The sequence below is a fragment of the Engraulis encrasicolus genome, chromosome 16 (genome assembly GCF_034702125.1).
Source record: "Engraulis encrasicolus isolate BLACKSEA-1 chromosome 16, IST_EnEncr_1.0, whole genome shotgun sequence".
In the NCBI taxonomy this organism is placed as follows: domain Eukaryota; kingdom Metazoa; phylum Chordata; class Actinopteri; order Clupeiformes; family Engraulidae; genus Engraulis; species Engraulis encrasicolus.
The window spans coordinates 43,070,424-43,088,450 of NC_085872.1; the positions used below are offsets into that span (position 1 = coordinate 43,070,424).

Below are 18,027 nucleotides of genomic sequence, written 5' to 3' on the forward strand. Positions count from 1 at the left end.
TTTAGTCTGTCAATGGCTTCTGTAGTCTGTCAATGGCTTCTGTAGTCTGTCAATGGCTTCTGTAGTCTGTCAATGGCTTCTGTAGTCTGTCTATGGCTTCAGCATTCAATGTTTTGCTGTGTTCACTTGTGCAGGGCAGAACAAGAGCAGCGGCCCCCAATTTCTGCTACTGCCTGTCAGGCAGCGAGGCGTCAGTATTGGTGAGTCAGGAGTCACTGTCACCCCTTTACCAGCCCCCACGGACGCAGAGCCTGCGGGAAATACTACAGGTAAGTCACTCAGTCAGCATATAGACTGGTGCCAAAATCCACACTTGTGACACCCGAATGTACTTTGAGACAATTGAACTCAGCACAAATTAAATTAAGCATACTGAAATTGACTAAATAAGACCATTGTCTGGCGTTTGTCTCAAAAATGCTTCTAACTCCTTAAATAAGCACTTTTATATATTAATAAGCACCAGTTTTGATACCAGTCTAATAGTTCAGGTAGCCTCCGACTGTATGTGCTGCGTCCCACGTAAACACAGGCACACACACACACACACACACACACACACACACACTCTCTCTTGTGTGCTAGCACACATTCTTCCACCATCACTCACCAACCTACTTTTCTATTGGTCCTCCTATTGGTATCTATCTCTATCTTGCTGTCACATGCTCACACACACTGTTCATTTCATTGTTTACACAAGTTCCTCAGGCAGCCCATATGCTCAAATAGCACACTACTCTCCATCTACGCTCTATCTATCTACAGTATCTACTCTCTATCTATCTGTGTTTTACGATTGAGCAGAAAAACTTTTTTATGTTGATACACATACTTTTTTCTATTGTCATAATTAAATTTAATTCAATTGCATTCCTCATCTCTTTTTCTTAGGATGGGAAAGAAGGCAGCCGGTGTAGCTTCAAAGCTAGTGTTGTGTTCAGAAGTTTTGAGGTAAGGCTGCCATATTGAATACAGAACTGTTGGCCTATGAGACTTGCACGATGACTCATCTTTGCCCTTGTATTTGACATCACTGACCCTAAACTCGAAGTGAAACGTGACCAAATGAATGCAATGTTATGATAGTGCCTGTGCTGCTTGCGTTTTGTCATCACAGTAACTTACTGTACCTTTAAGCTATTAAAAGCAGTAGGGCATAATACTGATGGGGAAGTTCGGTACCTAGTACTCTTTATAATGGCAGATAAATCTGTTATACTGTAGGTACTACCGTTATTGGCGCTAACAGAAGGATCTTTCTGTTTTTATGTAACCTCGTACTAAACCTGATCTACTGAAAGCACAATTTCCTTCACGGCACATTTTTTTAAAATGTTATGAGCTAGCTTCTAGGGAAAAAAAGATAACTTGCCACTAGATGTCTTTGATTATCCGACTATCTACAATGGTACTTCACTCCTCAAAGTCTTGAGGTTAGTTCTTTAAGATTTGGTGATTATAGAGTGTCCACCGCGTGTGGAACTAGTAGCAGCTAAGTAACTGCAGGCTTCTTGAGAGATTCTTTATTATGATGTTTACAAATATTTGACTTGTTTGCTTGTTTTTAAATAGACTCCCCATAGCTCTCCACTCATTTTTGTTGAAGGTTCCATGGCAAAGGAAACACCACTTGATACATTACACTTAAATGACACACTTGATGAATATCCATGATTTTTTAAAAACATATTTTCTGAATATCCATGGCTGTAGGGTAGATATTTCAGTTTTAATAAAACAATGTATTTTCAAAGCTCACTTACCGTCTAAGGTGTTCTGAAAGTGGTCAGATTCTGGACATTTACATTTATATTACATTACATTTTGGGAAAGATTTTTGTTTATTAGGGGATCAGCTTCCTCAGATCACAGATACTGAAATTTCATACTGAAGTGCCATTACAAGCACTTTTTTTGTCACGACCTTGTTGAGGCCAGCTTTTGACAGTTCCCTGAAAAGAAAACATTGTCAGTTCCAACACATCCCTACATGCCTCAGTGTGTGTGTGCTTTTCTGAGGTGTCTCCGTTATGGTATTGATGATTGTTACTTTTCTCATGATTGTAGTCCAATGAACTGCATGTTCCCACAAGCTGAAGATGAGAAGAGTGTGGAAAAGAGAGAGAAGGAGGAGACTGACTGTGTGTGTGTGTGTGTGTGTGTGTGTGTGTGTGTGTGTGTGTGTGTGTGTGTGTGTGTGTGTGTGTGTGTGTGTGTGTGTGTGTGTGTGTGTGTGTGTGTGTGTGTGTGTGTGTGTGTGTGTGTGTTCAGTTCGCTTATCTCGCTTTTCAACTTGCAGAATTTATCAGATACTGGCTGGCACCACCTCTTACTTCTTTAAGAAAGCAGAAAAAAGCGAGTCGTTATGATAAATTATCTGCCAGGGAACACAATCCGTTCATTTTCAGGTTCACCCCCACACCCGTCTTTTTGATAATATTTTTTGATGGCCTCCTCAATCTTGCTGTTGACTTACGGTTTCTGCCACAGGCAATCATTGCTAAAACATGACTGTTTTTTGTTTGCGTTTCTTTGCTGATCCTCTACCCTGGATTCCCCTGATATGATGAATATGATCTGTATTCCTCTGAAGCTTGTCTTTCTCTCAGGTCACATGTCTCTACACAGTGTAGCTGCAAGATGCTATCTTTACTCGCTGAAAGTGTCCTGACTGAGCAGATTTTAAACTGGGTTTATACTAGTTTTCTTTTTCCCCCAGGTTATTCCTTCACCCAGTGATTGCAGAAAATAATTTTCAATTTTGCAGAGGTTAGGGCATGAAATTGTGTGTGTGTGAAATGTTAAATACAACTCCAAAATACCAAGACTTATCCAAGCAAGTTTTTTTTTTTTTTAGTTATCCTTTCTTTTTATTCGTCTGTGTTTGATGAAATAAGTCGTAAGCCTTTTGCTGGGTGGGGATAGATTGTTCCAGCATTTGACTCTTGAACAGACTGAGTGCTATCTGTGCCATTGATTCCAAACATGTTTACCCTTTGAACTCTAAAAGATAACTAGAGCAGTGGCCGTAACACGTAATACACACATGCTCACTTTTTGATCATTAACCATGCCATGTTTGCCTTGAATGGATTGGTATTGTTCTGGGGGAGAAAAGGAGTGAGACAAGGGAATCGAGACGTGTGCATTATTTACAGTGGTTTGATTGAAATCAAGATTCCTTTGTAATGACCTGGCTGACCACACGTTCTACTGTGAAATATTCTTGCTTTTCCTCAGGTTTCTTTTCCCCTCAATGCAGTTTTCAGTGCTCTCAATGCCAGGAAACCTATTCATGATCAAGAGACGGCATGTTAATGCAGGATTTGTCATCTTGTTCTGTAATCTTAATACAATACCTTACGTTGTTTTGTGTTACTTCCTTGTATTTAATATGTCTTTCTGTCACCCAAGCACAAAACAATAGCTCTTCTTGGAATGACTTCTGAAATGGAAAACATAGACCTGCCAAGGGTAGCCATTATTATGTCACCTATGTGCTGCCAGGACCAGAGTTGCCAGATGAGACTGATGATTTCCAGCCCAAAAAATGCTCAAAACCCGCCTGGAAGCCCTAAATCCCACCCAATTCTATTGATTTATATGTCTGAAAATTGGGTGGGTTTTTTTTTTCTCCAAAATCCTAAGCAGCCCAATCTGGCAACACAGGCCAGGACAGCCTTGAGGGGAATGCAGCAATGCCCAACCAGAGATTCTTTAAGTATAGAGATATGCCAACATAATAGGTTTCTATGGGCACCTAACGTGACCAGGTTCCGGTCTGCCTAAAGGGCCGTGTCATAATGCTCCTACAATGAATAGAACAGTCCTTAGGTCTGCCTAGGTCTGCCAAAGGGGGGCCATAATAGAACCAGGAAACAATGGGCCAATGGAACCTCTCTCTCTCTACTCTCTCTGGCCCAACTTTGACTGCATTAGGTCAAATGGAAAGATGCTAACAAGCTACTACTAAGCCTCCGAGGCCTGATCCCAAGTCAGATGTAATTGCCAGATGCATGTTTCCAACCAACTATATATGTTATGCCTGTTTCCAAACAATTATTTATTTAACAATTAAATTGCAGAAAAGCAAGAATGTCTTTGGACTATGACCAAGGGGAGTTACCTCCCTATCTTTGTTTTTGATGCATTCCGGCTTTTCAGGCTAGTAATATACCGGTTATATAACAGCGGCCAATATGTTGAATCAACAACAAAAAGACACTGAACACTGAGTGTGTTAGTTGGTCAGTCCAAACACCAGTTTACAACACACGCACTCACACACACACTGCAGAAAAATACCTCCTCCTCTTAGGCCTTCGGGTAGTAATAAATCTATACATGCAACCAGGTAATCGGACTATGATTATGAGGACAGTTTAGCCACCAATGATGCAGAGGTGCAGAACACAAACTGAGAGGCACAAACACACTTCTATTTAATCTTTGTTTTGCTGTCAGAACTCAGGTGCAGAAGCTGGTGGTGCAGAGAGCTGTCTGCTGTTTGTGACAGACGCCAGCCTGCAGGGAGAAGAGGACCTTCCTCCTCCTCCACGGCGGACACTGCCCGTGTGCCTCAGTCCATTCTTCATGCTCCAGCACTCCGTCCGACAGGCCATATCATCTCCCGCTCCAGCCGCCTCCTCCTCCTCCTCATCCTCCTGCTATATCACATTCAGGGATGTGGTTCTGCAGAGAGGTAAAACACTGTAGCTACTGTACATGAGGCTTGAGTGCAAGTGTGTGTCAATACATTGTAATTTAAAGACGGCTTGGTGCAGGTCCACCAAATTATGGGGCTGCAGATGTCTCAGCTGAATTGTCAACTGAATTAAATCTTCTATTTGTGTTAATTGGGCGGAGGCACTGCGGTCCAGGTCCCTTTGTTTGTTTTTCTCTCTACAGAGCAAGAAATGTGTGCAAGCACCAGAATTTTTAGATTGCACAGAAAGATAACTAAGATTTTGAACAAATGACTGCTGGAAGTTTATCAGAAGAAGTCTATTACATTATAATTGCAGACAGCGTCTTAAATTTGCTGGTGTCATTACTGCCTCTGCTGTTATGTTTGGTGTCTCCTCCCGACTCCCCAGTGCACACCATAATTAGTGGGGTCGTAATAGGCTCAGTCATTTCAAATTGGTGTTAAAGTTTGGTTTTCACTTCTAAGTTGAAGTTTAGGGTCTATAGAACAATTTGAGTTCGAGTGTCAAACACACAGATAACAAAATGGCCTGCGGGGGGCGCTCTAAAATATATAAACTGCTATAACTTTTGATTAGTTAAACCCAAAAATTTAAACCATATAAGGTATGTATGGTTTCAGCATGAAGAGGAGAAACCAGTGGGCTGAATAGTTGGTTACTGGATTAAAGACACACTATGTAATAAGCACACTTTTAGCCCATGGACAGCTAAATCCGGGCTTTTTTAAGATAAAGGGTGGAAATGCCCTCAAAGTTGCAATGAAACACAATTTATTGTTACAAGTTATTGTAAAGCCTGGGTTATCACTTAACTTGATTTGTTCAGAATATCCATGAAGCACACAGATACTTAGGATACCTATACACAAATATGGCTTCATAAAGCCTATGTGGTATTTAGCACCCAACTTGCAACTTTGAGTTTATGAATTTAGGATCATGAGTACCAGCTTTTTTTCAATCAAGCCATCATTTTATTCACAACTTAAACACTTTATATCTGGAAGAAAGTAAATCAATAATAATAATAATAATAATAATAATAATAATAATAATAATAATGATGATGATGATAAATACTATGGGGAACATAATTTTTCCCTGCATTCAAAAAGCAAACAGAAGACCATAGGGCTAATATTTATTCCAATACTCCACTCTACAATAACTATGACAGAGAACAGATGCAAAAACAGTCAGTGATCAGTCTTAGAAATTGCATATGCTGCACTTGCACAGACGTGTGCACTTTAACTCTGCCTTCATGCACTTGCACCGAGATCTGGCAGGTCTATTTGTACAAGTACTAGTACAGCTGCACTTCACCTCTAGTTGGAATACATCTTTGGCAACTGCATCTTTGGTAGTGTAGTCCAAATCTGGGAACTGTTCATTTGTTACCAGATTGGCAGGCATTTCTGGCCACTACGCTGGTTTTCATTCCTGTCAACTAGCTGGTAACAAATGGACAGTTCCCAGAGCAGATGATTGTGTCTACCATGTATGAAATAGTTCTATAGTATTATTTAGTATGCTTGCCAAAGGCCTCTGCTTGCCCCCAGCAAGCATACTAATTGTTCTCCAACATTTTATTTAGTATGCTTGCGGGAAAGCATACTAATTGTTCATCAACAGTTTATTATTATTATACATTTTTCCATTCACCTCGGCATATGGGAATCACCATTCATTAGTACGACGGCTTTGAATCGTTGCAGCGTTCGAGATAGAGACACGGTTCGAGTGCCAAAATGAACGGCTCGAAAAGGGCTCAGGGTGGTGTATTTTTCGCTGGCCTACCCCCTTTCATTCGTTGACCAGACTTGTTTTTCCTCAGTTTTCTCTCTGTTTTCCCCCTCATTGAAATGAATGGTAGAATGGTCAAGATGATGATGTCACAAACTGTGGCAGTTAGAGTGAGAGGTGACCTGTCCTGGGGTTACCTATCAACTAGGTAAAGGCATTGTCAGAGAGGTCTTGGCTCTGAATACAAACTGTGTAAAGATCATAAGCCAACTCTTAAAAATGTTTCAAAGAGAGCAGTTTTAAAATCCCTATGATGTGACCCCATTCACTTACAAAAAAATGTGTGAACAGCTCAGCGCATAGGCCTGAATATGTCAATTTTTTGACTGAACCATTTGGCCTAGAAAAGTGATCTCAGCTTTGACATGAAGAGCAGGGTTGTGCCATTTGTGTTTCAATATCATCTGACAACTTGCAAAACTTTTGGAGATATGACAGCGTAAAAATAAGACTGCACATATTACTCAGCTATTGACTACCAAACTGTCACCGTTAGAATCTTCATTCATACACACACACACACACACACACACACACACACACACACACACACACACACACACACACACACACACACACACACACACACACACACACACACACACACACAGCCTTGTAGAACTTTAGACCTCTGCTGTCACCTGGGCAACCGTGGCCTAATATGCTGCTGTGGCCACTCTATACAGTAAGTGGCAGTGGCCTACTGGGTAGGGTGTTGGTCTGTCAGAGGGTTGCAGGTTCGAAACTCACCCTTACCTCTCCCTACCCACCCATTGCTGAAAGGCACCTAAAGCATCTCCATACATGCACACACACACACACACACACACACACACACACACACACACACACACACACACACACACACACACACACACACACACACACACACACACACACACACCTCTATTTCTTTCCCTCGTGTTTTTGTGTGTGTATACAACAGCTCTGTGTGTGTGTGCATAAGCCGCAAGCATACTAATAGCATTGTCTCTCCGGAAATGCAGTGTTATTATTATTATTATTATTATTATTATTATTATTATTATTATTGATTTATTTTCTTCCAGATATAATTATTTATGTGTGAATAGAATATGGCTTGATTGAAACAAGTTGATACTCATGATCCTAAATTCATAAACTCAAAGTTGCAAGTTGGGTCCTAAATATCACATAGGCTTTATGCAGCCATATTTGCGTATAGGTATCCTGGGTATCTTTGTGCTTCAAGGATATTTGAACAAATCAAGTTGAATGATATCCCAGGCTTTATTTACAATAACTTGTTACAATAAATTATGTTTCATTGCAACTTTGAGGGCATTTCCACCCTTTATCTTAAAAAAAAACCCTGAATTTTGCTGTCCATGGGCTAAAAGTGTGTTTATGACATAGTGTGTCTTTAATCCAGTAACCAAATACTTAGCTCACCAGCTCCTCCTCTTAATGCTGAATCCATGCATACCTCATATGTTAAATTTGGTTAAACTAATAAAAAGTTATAGCAGTTTATATATTTTAGAGCGCCCCCCGCAGGCCATTTTGTTATCTGTGTGTTTGACACTCGGACCCAAATTGATCTATAGACCCTAAACTTCAACTTGGAAGTGAAAACCAAACTTTAACACCAATTTGAAATGACTGAGAAAAATTGCACAGGCCTACGACCCCACTAAATCTGATTGCAGACAATGCACATTCATTTGGATTTACACTGGCCCCCAAGCCCAGCACTGCTTTACCAGTTGCTTTCCATCTGGATGAGCAAGTTATTGTTTTCACTACTGAGCAACACACTGGAGTCAATTCGCATTACCACCACCAGTAGATCAACATGTGCTTGCTTTGTATCAAATGTGTAACAGGATCATCTTGCCCCCCCTGTCCAGGTTGCATGGTGTGCTTGGAGCAGTCCCTGGTTAAGATAGCCACCGAGCCGTCGGCAGCAGAGCGCCTGCCCACTGACCTCCTCCTCCTCCCACGCCCAGTTCTGCTGGACCAGCTGGGGCCTGACACGGCACCCAACACCCTGTGCACACTGAGCGGTTAGTGCATTACATTCCTCTCAGTCCCCCTCCCGGATCGATTCTCACAGGGAAAGGCTAATCCTGCTAAAGGGAAACAGTTGTTTGTGGCCGTTTCTGTCATTCTTGTAGTTTGTCTGGGGCCTTGTTGTGGTTAAGTCAGAGCTTTTGTCCCTCGCCACAGCCAGTCAGTTCTCATCTTTTTTTGCAGCTCTTCTGTTATTCTTTTCTGTCACAGAGCCTTTCAAATGGTTTCAGTTACCAAATAATGGGAAAAGGGGTTGAAACTTGTGAAGATTTATCCTTCTTTTAGTTCTTTGCCTTTGTATTTGGTCTTTTTGTATTGCTTTTCCAACAAAGTCACCCAAAACATTTCGAATCCCTTTTCTAAAAACATGCATGTAGGTATCGAAGTCTACAAAGACTTGTAAGTGTCTGTCTCTCACGACATGGCTGCACACACTCTTGTGTAGGTGGACCGATGTTGGTAACCACAATATGAAATGGACAATGACTGATATTAACAGCGTTATGTTATATCCAGCAGCAAATGCAATTGATTCTAATTGAATGACAATGTTTCCACAGTCCATTCTATTGCTGGCAATGTGTTCAAATTGATGATTGATGATGTACTTTGTGCATTTGTCTGAGTGTGCAGTGGATACCATTGTACTAACAAAAAAATGGTTGTATGAAGGAAAAAAAAATCAGTATTTGTAATAGCAGCATTCACAGGCCATAAGTTGTAAGTATTACAATAGTTGCTCATGCATTTGGCCATCGCTAAGGTGTCCTGGAAGGGTTTGTAAGACTCCTGTGTACTCTGGTCCTAACCTACGTTGACCTTATGACTCTACATTCTCTGTCTATCTCTTCTTCCTCTGCCTTCCTGCTTTTTCTGCCTCTCCTCTATACCTCTCCTTTTAAATCTATCTCTAACAAGGTTTTTTTTCCAATTTGTTAAGCACTTTGAGTTACATGCCTTGATGACACAGTGTGACACAGTGCTATACAAATACAATTATTATTATTATTATTATTATTACTCTGGCTGTAACCAAATGAAGGGCAGGTTGTTAGCCTTGCTGCTCTGATACTCCATTGCTGATAGTCTGATCACCAGGGCAAAAAAAAATGTATCAAGCACTTATTATCTTCTGCCAGGTCAGCAAGTTTGCTTGGCTGTGCTTGGCTGCATGCCCTGTTTAGAGCTTTTTGTATCACAGCCTAGTGTCATTCCTTATCTGTAGGAAACACCAAATGTTACATAAGGGGTTGTGTGTGCAATGTGCGTGTGTGCGCATGTGTGTGCATGTTGCATATGATATTTGTCAGATGGTGTCAGCTGAACTTGGAGTAGTGAACTAAAACTCAATAAGTTGTTTATATAATACATAAATCATCTTTTACTGTCAACAGCTCTGTTAAAAGAAGAAAAAAAATCTAACACTGTTGCTTTTACACGGTTGACTTCATTTCTTCTGTGTGCACACAATGGGTTTCGATGAACATCACAATAGTAGGCTAAATGAAATAGTAAGCTTTGAGGTATATGAGGTTTGAGGTATATTTTCAAGAGTCCAGTCTTTGGCAGGATTCATGTGTCACCGACTATCCACAGCCAGGGACGCCCCAAAAGAGGAATTGGGGAGCTGCTTGAAGAAGCCCCTCAAGCTTGTTAACTCGCGTGTTAGCTGCTCGATTGTTTTGTTCAAGCATGTCAGCCTTTTTTGTTGCTATGTCCTTTATCTGGTGTATGGTATGTGACTGGTATGGCTCTTCCCTTGGTATCAGGTGTGATTGTAGGAGTGGATGAAGACACGGCTTACTCCTGGCCGGTGTGCAGCCTGTGCGAGAGTGATCACCTCGAGAGAGCTCTGGCTAACTGGTGAGCATTTGCACACTGCCCCCCGTGGTACTAAAACGCAGGCATATGTAACCCGACGTATTACTGCGCACTGCGTCCCCCTCGGGGGCGCGAACTCGCCACCACGTCAATGGGAGTCAGCACGATACCGCTGGACTGAAGGACCAGTGCCCCAGCCCAGCGGCATCGACGCTATATGAACCTTCCGGGAGGGAGGTTTACCAACGTTCCACGCCAACTCTGCTAGTTGTTATCTATCCGTTACACATATACCCAGGACACAGTCAGCTTAATGATACTATCTGACAGATTAGTGTAGTCAAAACTTCTGATCCAGACAGATCATCCTTGCTTCTTAACCTCTGCTATGCTGGCCTCTTGCCAGTCTTGCAGTTAATCTCCTTGTGAATAATCTGGAGGCTTTTGCAGGAAATTTCAAGTGGTTTAAAATAATATATAGACATCCAATACATAGCTCCTCTAATAGCTGTTTGTATTCTTGGAAAGTACTCAACAATCATACATTTATCGGTAGTGTACAGATGCCATCATACTCATCAACCTTGCTAATGTGAAATATTGTCTGTGCTGTGCTAATGTGAAATAATATCTGTGCTGTCTGTCTTTTTAGGCAGGGTTTCGTATGTAGGGCTTGTCGAACAGAAGTAATAAAACCTATCATCCGGATGCAACTTGAAGTGTTTCTTAACGGTCTTTCCATGACTGACTGCACCATTAAAATAAAGGTAAATTACCTTTGGAAGTAGCTTTTATGTATTGTAATTACATTTGTATTACCTTTATAATGTGCATAAGAGTAAGAGTAACCCAAATTACACCATGCATAACAGGGAACTTTGGTAGCATCGTTTCAGAGATGAAAAACACAAATAACATGATTGTTATCTTCGCTTTAAAAAAAATGTTAACTGCAACGTCTTCCTATCTTCAATGATAAGACTGTGGACTTGATACTGCACTGTCAGGAAAACCAGAAAAGTAAAGTGACTTGTAAATCAACAAAATAAAAATGCAAAACATTTAAGCACACTCTCTTTTTTTTAAACAGAAGACATTCTAAATCGAATATAACATAATCTAGAGTAACATGTCACTGCTCAACAATGCTCTCTGCCATTTCTACCTTCCAGCTGCAGCAGAAAACTATCAACACTCTTTTGGGTTCAGACGGAAGAGATTCTGAGGTAGATCTTGTTAACTGCTTTTGACACATTTCTTGTACGTGTGATTGCTCAGTTTTTAATTTCTGCTTTTTATTCAGTCTACATAAACCTCATCTGACAATTTGTTAGGACTAATGACGAATTTTTGTCAATGTCTGTTAATTTAACTGTACGTGGGAGACTGATCATACGCAATTTCACACTTCTGTACTAACCCTGTTACATAGATTTTGCCAATAAAGTACACTTGACTTTACTAGAGAGAGAGAGAGAGAGAGAGAGAGAGAGAGAGAGAGAGAGAGACATACACACACATGATAGTGATACTCCATTCCCACCTTCTCTCACTTGCTCATCTGTTTGGTTGACAGTTCCATGAGGTGGAGAGCCTTCTGGGAAAGGAGGTTGGCCCCCTCAGTGCATATGTGCGAGTGATCACCAGGACCTCAGGCCTGTGGGGCAGTCTGGAGGAGGTCAACCTCTGACATGCTTCAGCAATATGGACAGCTCTCAGACCACTGCACCCTGCCTACTGTGGCCTGGCACTGGAGCGATATGGGTTCTCTGTGTGTAGGATTCTGGTCCTGTTGTGTATTGTGTGGTGACAGCAGTTCAGTGGGATTGTGCTATACTAGCATGTCAGGAAGGTTTGATGCAGTGCAGCAGTGGCAATGCTGGCTGGCAATGCATTTAATTCACAGACATGTCTCTGCTTCAAGTTGTCTTGTATAGTGCCAAATGTTAGCCAAGTGCTGTTCTGTACTTGCACCTGTGTTTAACTAGAAGCCCTCAACAAATCAAATGACCAGGTGACACACTTTGGCACTGACAAGGCGCTACAACGCCATGCTTTAAAGCCATGTGGGGTTTCAGATTTAGCAGCCATGTGATGGCCTCCACTTCCGTCAACACAGTGACTGTGCATCTGCGTTACGAGGTAGAATTCTTCAGACCTCACTACAGTGATGAGGGAAACCTTGAATTTTTTTTTTCATTTTGTATCTGCTATGTGTATGTCGTATTTAATTTTGTTACCAGTTGGTACGGTGTCACTCAATGAGATTACCTTGCACATTGTTGATTCTAGTCAATAAACAAGCTGATCTTGGCAACTGACATGGTTGGTTTGTTGTTTTTGTATGTGTGATTTCCATTCACATGTGCCCACATGTGTGGGCAAGTCACTCACAGGACTGACGTTTGAGATTTTTGCAAATTAAACCTTGCCAGCTACGTTAAACCGATGTTGTTTATCCCTCTGTACAAACTGAGCAAGAACCACATTGAGGTGTAGGCACATGTCTAGTGTTAAGTTAATTCGCTGTGGCATCCCTGTGCTAACCTGAGTAAAAGATTAAACACTAAATGTGCCATTCCCTAAATGTGACATTGAGTGTGGCATTTTTCTTTTTATTCTACAATTGATCATTTGATAAGTTGATCATACTCTGATCATGACGACCCCTGCATGAGTGTAATTTTAGGTGTGGACAATGGGGACATGTCCATACCACTTTTGAGATAAACCTAGCTTGTCCCCACCACTTTTTCCACAAACATAATGCAAAAATAGCAATTAGTCATATTAATTTCCCCACCACCTTCCCAGCCAAACCTACATCCATTGGTGTAATTTTAGGTTTGGGTTGTGGGGGTATGTTCATACCACTTTTGAGATGAGCATAGCTTGTCCCCACCTCTTTTTCACAAATATAATGCAAAAAATAGCTGACTTGGACAATTTGCTATTGTAATGTCCCCAGTTTCCAAGTCAAACTTACACCTTTGCTTACACCTATTATCAATTACACTGGAAGCATATGTATAAGTATTTTCTTTTGGATAAAGTATGTAAGCCCTTGCCCTGTATTAGTCAATTTTACCATTTCTTTTTTGTATAGCTACAGTGTAAAACTTGTTTAAGTCTGCACATGTCTCAAACTGGCCCTGCAACATGCTTAACATTTTACCTTGAAAAGGGCAGTGCCCCTCTGCACTCTCCCCTCCCCCATAAGACTCTGAACTCATATTGACCAGCTTGTGCTTTAAGATTTCAAGTCATTTTATTAACAGATTTCACAGATTTTCCCAACTTTTATACAAACCATATAAAATGTTAAACATGCTCTGGCTTTTGTAAGAAGTTTGGAATTAAAAAATGTACCATGACAAATATATGAAGTTTGAGAATAATTTAAAAAATTCAAAAATATATAAATCTGTGTGTGTGTGTGTGTGTGTGTGTGTGTGTGTGTGTGTGTGTGTGTGTGTGTGTGTGTGTGTGTGTGTGTGTGTGCGTGCGTGCGTGTGTGCGTGCGCGCGCGCAGCAAGGGACTGCAATAGTCATATTTTCAGTGTCAAAAAGTAATCTGATTTAACTTATGTACAATTGCTACATGGAATATGTCCATTGAGGTATATTTTCAAGAGTCCAGTCTTTGGCAGGATTCATGTGTCACCGACTATCCACAGCCAGGGACGCCCCAAAAGAGGAATTGGGGAGCTGCTTGAAGAAGCCCCTCAAGCTTGTTAACTCGCGTGTTAGCTGCTCGATTGTTTTGTGGAGACGTTCATTCTCTGAACTCAGTTCAATCATCTTATCCTGCATGTCCAAGTTTCGCCGTTTCGCCTTGTCTCTGCTTTTACGCACGGCGATGTTATTCCTCTCCCGTCTCTGGCGATACTCCGGGCTGTATCTGTCAAGGTTCTTTTTACCCTTCTCTTTCCCCGGTTTTCGGGTACCCAGTGGAACGGTACCTCCGATGGAAAGGGGTTCTGGCGTAGTTGGTGGAGTGGGCTGCCCAGTGTGCAGGGCCATAGATGTCTGCGCGCATGTCTCTATCTGCGAGGGGAGCGATGAAGACATGTCACTGTCACTCCAATCGGGCTCCTGCTTGATGGGCGCGTTGAACACACCTTTCTCAAAGGTGTCGTGCATCCTCTCATAGTCCTTTTGGATGCCGACAAATGTGTTGGTTGTCAGCAGCGGGTGACTGGACGGTGCGTTGGTCAAGCCAAAGTCGGGTTTTTCTTGCTTCACAGCGCTGTTGAAAAGATCTGCAAACAGTTCGTCGTTGCAGAGTTCAAGGTTGGGTACTGACGACATGGAGTCAATATACGAGCTGAAGTCAATTGCGCTCTCGTCGTCGTAGATGGCAGTCGCTGTGCTCAACTCGGCCATACTCGTGTCCTCCCCAATGCCATCACTTCGCAGGGGTTTGCAGTCTCCAGGGAGACTACTCAGTTTATTGTCGTAGAAATTCGTAGGCTCCATTGCCCAACTCATATTGCATGGTGAAGAGACGCACTGCGTATCCAGGCTGTATATGTCACACATGAACGCAACGGAACTCCTAGATGTTCTGAAGTTGTCTAGAAGCCAAATTGTTTGCTTGTCAAATAACAGCAGCAAACGCTAAATGAATTATTTTAATTGCTAAACTAAACTGTATAACTAGGCTTCACTCAGCGTTAGGTCACGGGCGGTTTTTTGCCCCTAGCTAAATCAGTTTCTCCTAAATCTGGTTTCTCAGCTTGTCAGGCTTGATCAGGTCAAGTGTCACTGAGATCTCACTGGTCTGAAACAACCTGTGGCTTGCCTGAATATGTATACTCTCCTTTGCCTACGTCACATCTTCACCTCCCCCTCCTTTGACAAGCCAGTAAGGTCCACAGACAGTCACATGGTGTTCCTACTCTCCTATTTGAGGAGAGCAGGGTGTGCGCATACCTCCCACTACTACGAGTAGAATGTTGATGGGACAAGTTAGAACGGCACTATAAACAACCATATGCGCGTGTCTCTGTCAGGCAAATGATATGTGATGATGGACCCTACAGCTCTCAATGGTGTTCAAGCAGAAAATCAAACCAAATGCCAACAATAATAAAGCTAACAGTAGTGGATGCCGTATAAAAAACGATAGTTCATGTGGTATCTCTGCAACATAGGCTATTTTATCATTTTATTTCTTCAGCCTGGGATATTTTTAGTGTTTGATTATTTATTTATTTATTGCAGAAGAAAAGTTATCCACACGGCATGAACGCCTATAGTGTGTTCAGTACCACGCATGCCATCTTTAAATCATGGTGTAAAGTTTGGGTCCCCAGGCCTTCCACACGTGGAGGGCATAATCTGTGTTTTTCCTATCGGAATTTCCAGGAATGCCTGCCTACTAAATATGGGATCCTCTTACGCCATCTAGCGGATACATCCGTAACACAAGTCAAGTCAAGTCAGCTTTTATTGTCACTTTCTTCATATGCTCAAGTCATACAAGGAAAATGAAATTACGTTTTCTCTCTATACCATGCCAGGACATAGACATACACAAGACTGACATTTTACAGACTGACATAAAGTGCAAGACAGGACAGGTAACAGTGATGGACTGTTAACAATAAGTGATCAATAATAATTACAGTACAAATGAACATTTAACATTCAACATTGAACATGTAGACAGAAGATAAGATAAACATAGAATGTAGACATTACAATAATAGACAATAATAACCGTGACAGTAGCAATAGTAACAGTAATAATAACATAGTTATAGAAAAGTAGTACATTTGGAGTAGTAGCATTGGAAGCCACATTATATACAATATATACATATACAACATATTCAATATATACAACATATACAATATATATACAACATATACAATATATTATATACAATATTGTCTTATTGTTCAATGATTGCGGTAGTGCAGGTAAAGTGCAGTATATGTGTGCGTGCGTGCGTGCGTGTATGTGTGTGTTCTCGTGGGGTAGTGCAGGTCCGGTCCAATAGTGTAATACAAAAAAGTCAAGGTTGTGCTGTACTACACACCTTGCAGTCCATCATGGTCCATTGTAGTCCAGTAGTCAAGTAGCAGCATATTTGGAGGTGCAAGTCTCATAGTGCAAGAAGTTCTAGTGATCTGAGAGTGCAGGTAAGGTGCAATACAAGACATTGGTTAACTTTTGTCATATCAGACACATTTCTGATGTCATGTTATGTATTGTTGTCGGTTGCCGGTTTGACTCCCGACCCGCCAGGTTGGTGGGGGGAGTAATGAACCAGTGCTCTCCCCCATCCTCCTCCATGACTGACGTGCCCTGAGCATGGTCCCGTCCCGCCGCACTGCTACCTAGGGGCGCCATTGAGGACTGCCCCCTTGCACAGCTGAGGCATAAATGCAATTTTGTTGTGTGCAGTGTTCACTTGTGTGCTGTGGAGTGCTGTGTTACAATTATAATGGGAGTTGGAGTTTCCCAATGGGCTTTCACTTTCACTTTCATGTTAGGGGGCTGGAATCTATCAGCAGCTGCGGGCCTTGCCATGGTGAAGTTTGGCAACCCCTGGGCCAGAGTACACCAAAGACCAAAAAGACAAAATGTGTTCTCTGCAAATTATTTGGATGGCATTATGATTTTGAGAATGAGGTGGTGTCAAAATGTTAGAATAGAATGAGAATAGTCTTTACAATGTGAATTAGAGCCCCTTCGAGGTGAACACAGTGCAAGTTATGAAAGTACAGGCCAAGTATAGAGTAGAATAGCCTTTTATTGCCATTATACTCTATGCAATGAGATTTTAAGATAAGTCATTTAATGGTTTTTGACCTTAAATGTACTGTAGACATGCTAGTGGTTTTCAAAGTGGGTGGGGAACCCCTGGGGGACCGCGAGAGGGTGCTGGGGAGCGCAGCAACTTGGAAGGAAAAGTAGCCAAACAAAATGACTTATAATTAAACAAATTGAATAACTAACGTACACCAAAATAAACACAAAAAAATGCTTAACATACTCTTTGTTTATTTGTTAAGAACAACATTATAATAATCTACTGCATCTCTGAACATACCATCATCTTTTTATATTTTATTATAGGCCTATTTTATTCACAATTTATTTTATATAGCCCAGTGGGGCGTTGACTCTCAGACGTGGACTAGGCTATGGTTGTGAAAGGGGTTGCGGTGCACAGAAAAAAAAATGGTGTGGGCACACTACCCATGTTGACTGGAATCAACCAGTAGCAGAGATTTTTTTTTAGGAAGGGCTGTGGGTCCATGTCATGGTTAAATTTGGGAACCCATGTGCTAGATATAGGGTCTTCTCCACTGGTTGTGCCTATGGCAAAATCCAGACAGAGTGAAGAGTCATATGCTGCCAAATGCTGAAACCAGCTTCCTGTCCAAATTAGAACTGCCCAACAGGCTACTTAAAAAAATGTAAACAACTTTGATGATAATTAGACACTGATATCTGCAATACTTTCTATATTATATATATATATATATATATATATATATATATATATATATATATATATATATATATATATATATATATTTTTCTCTCTTCTCTTTCACATGAAATGACAGCTATGCAACTAAGTATGCAAACAGCACAGATGTTGTTGGAGTATAT

At 41.3% G+C, this 18,027-nt stretch overlaps 2 protein-coding genes across 4 annotated transcripts in view; one reads left to right on the forward strand and one right to left on the reverse strand.

Moving 5' to 3' along the window:
- spidr (scaffold protein involved in DNA repair) overlaps positions 1–12,715 on the forward strand; it is a 56,278-nt gene extending 43,563 nt beyond the window's left edge. For all 3 annotated transcript variants that reach the window (XM_063219707.1, XM_063219708.1, XM_063219709.1), the window contains exons 13-20: positions 135–269; positions 895–954; positions 4,468–4,705; positions 8,411–8,566; positions 10,343–10,436; positions 11,047–11,161; positions 11,567–11,620; positions 11,971–12,715. In XM_063219707.1, coding sequence (XP_063075777.1) covers positions 135–269; positions 895–954; positions 4,468–4,705; positions 8,411–8,566; positions 10,343–10,436; positions 11,047–11,161; positions 11,567–11,620; positions 11,971–12,084 — 966 coding nt within the window. In that variant the 3' untranslated portion in view covers positions 12,085–12,715. The remainder of the gene's footprint in view (positions 1–134; positions 270–894; positions 955–4,467; positions 4,706–8,410; positions 8,567–10,342; positions 10,437–11,046; positions 11,162–11,566; positions 11,621–11,970) is intronic.
- Positions 12,716–12,819: 104 nt separating this feature from the next.
- On the reverse strand, positions 12,820–15,191 carry cebpd (CCAAT enhancer binding protein delta). Its single transcript, XM_063219710.1, has one exon. It carries the CDS (start codon positions 14,934–14,936, stop codon positions 14,055–14,057), a length of 882 nt encoding a protein of 293 aa, XP_063075780.1. The 5' UTR covers positions 14,937–15,191; the 3' UTR covers positions 12,820–14,054.
- Between the last annotated feature and the right edge of the window lie 2,836 nt (positions 15,192–18,027).

Excerpts from the sequence above, each read along its gene's own strand:
- cebpd (XM_063219710.1), bottom strand. The coding sequence starts at position 14,936 with ATGTGTGACATATACAGCCTGGATACGCAGTGCGTCTCTTCACCATGC.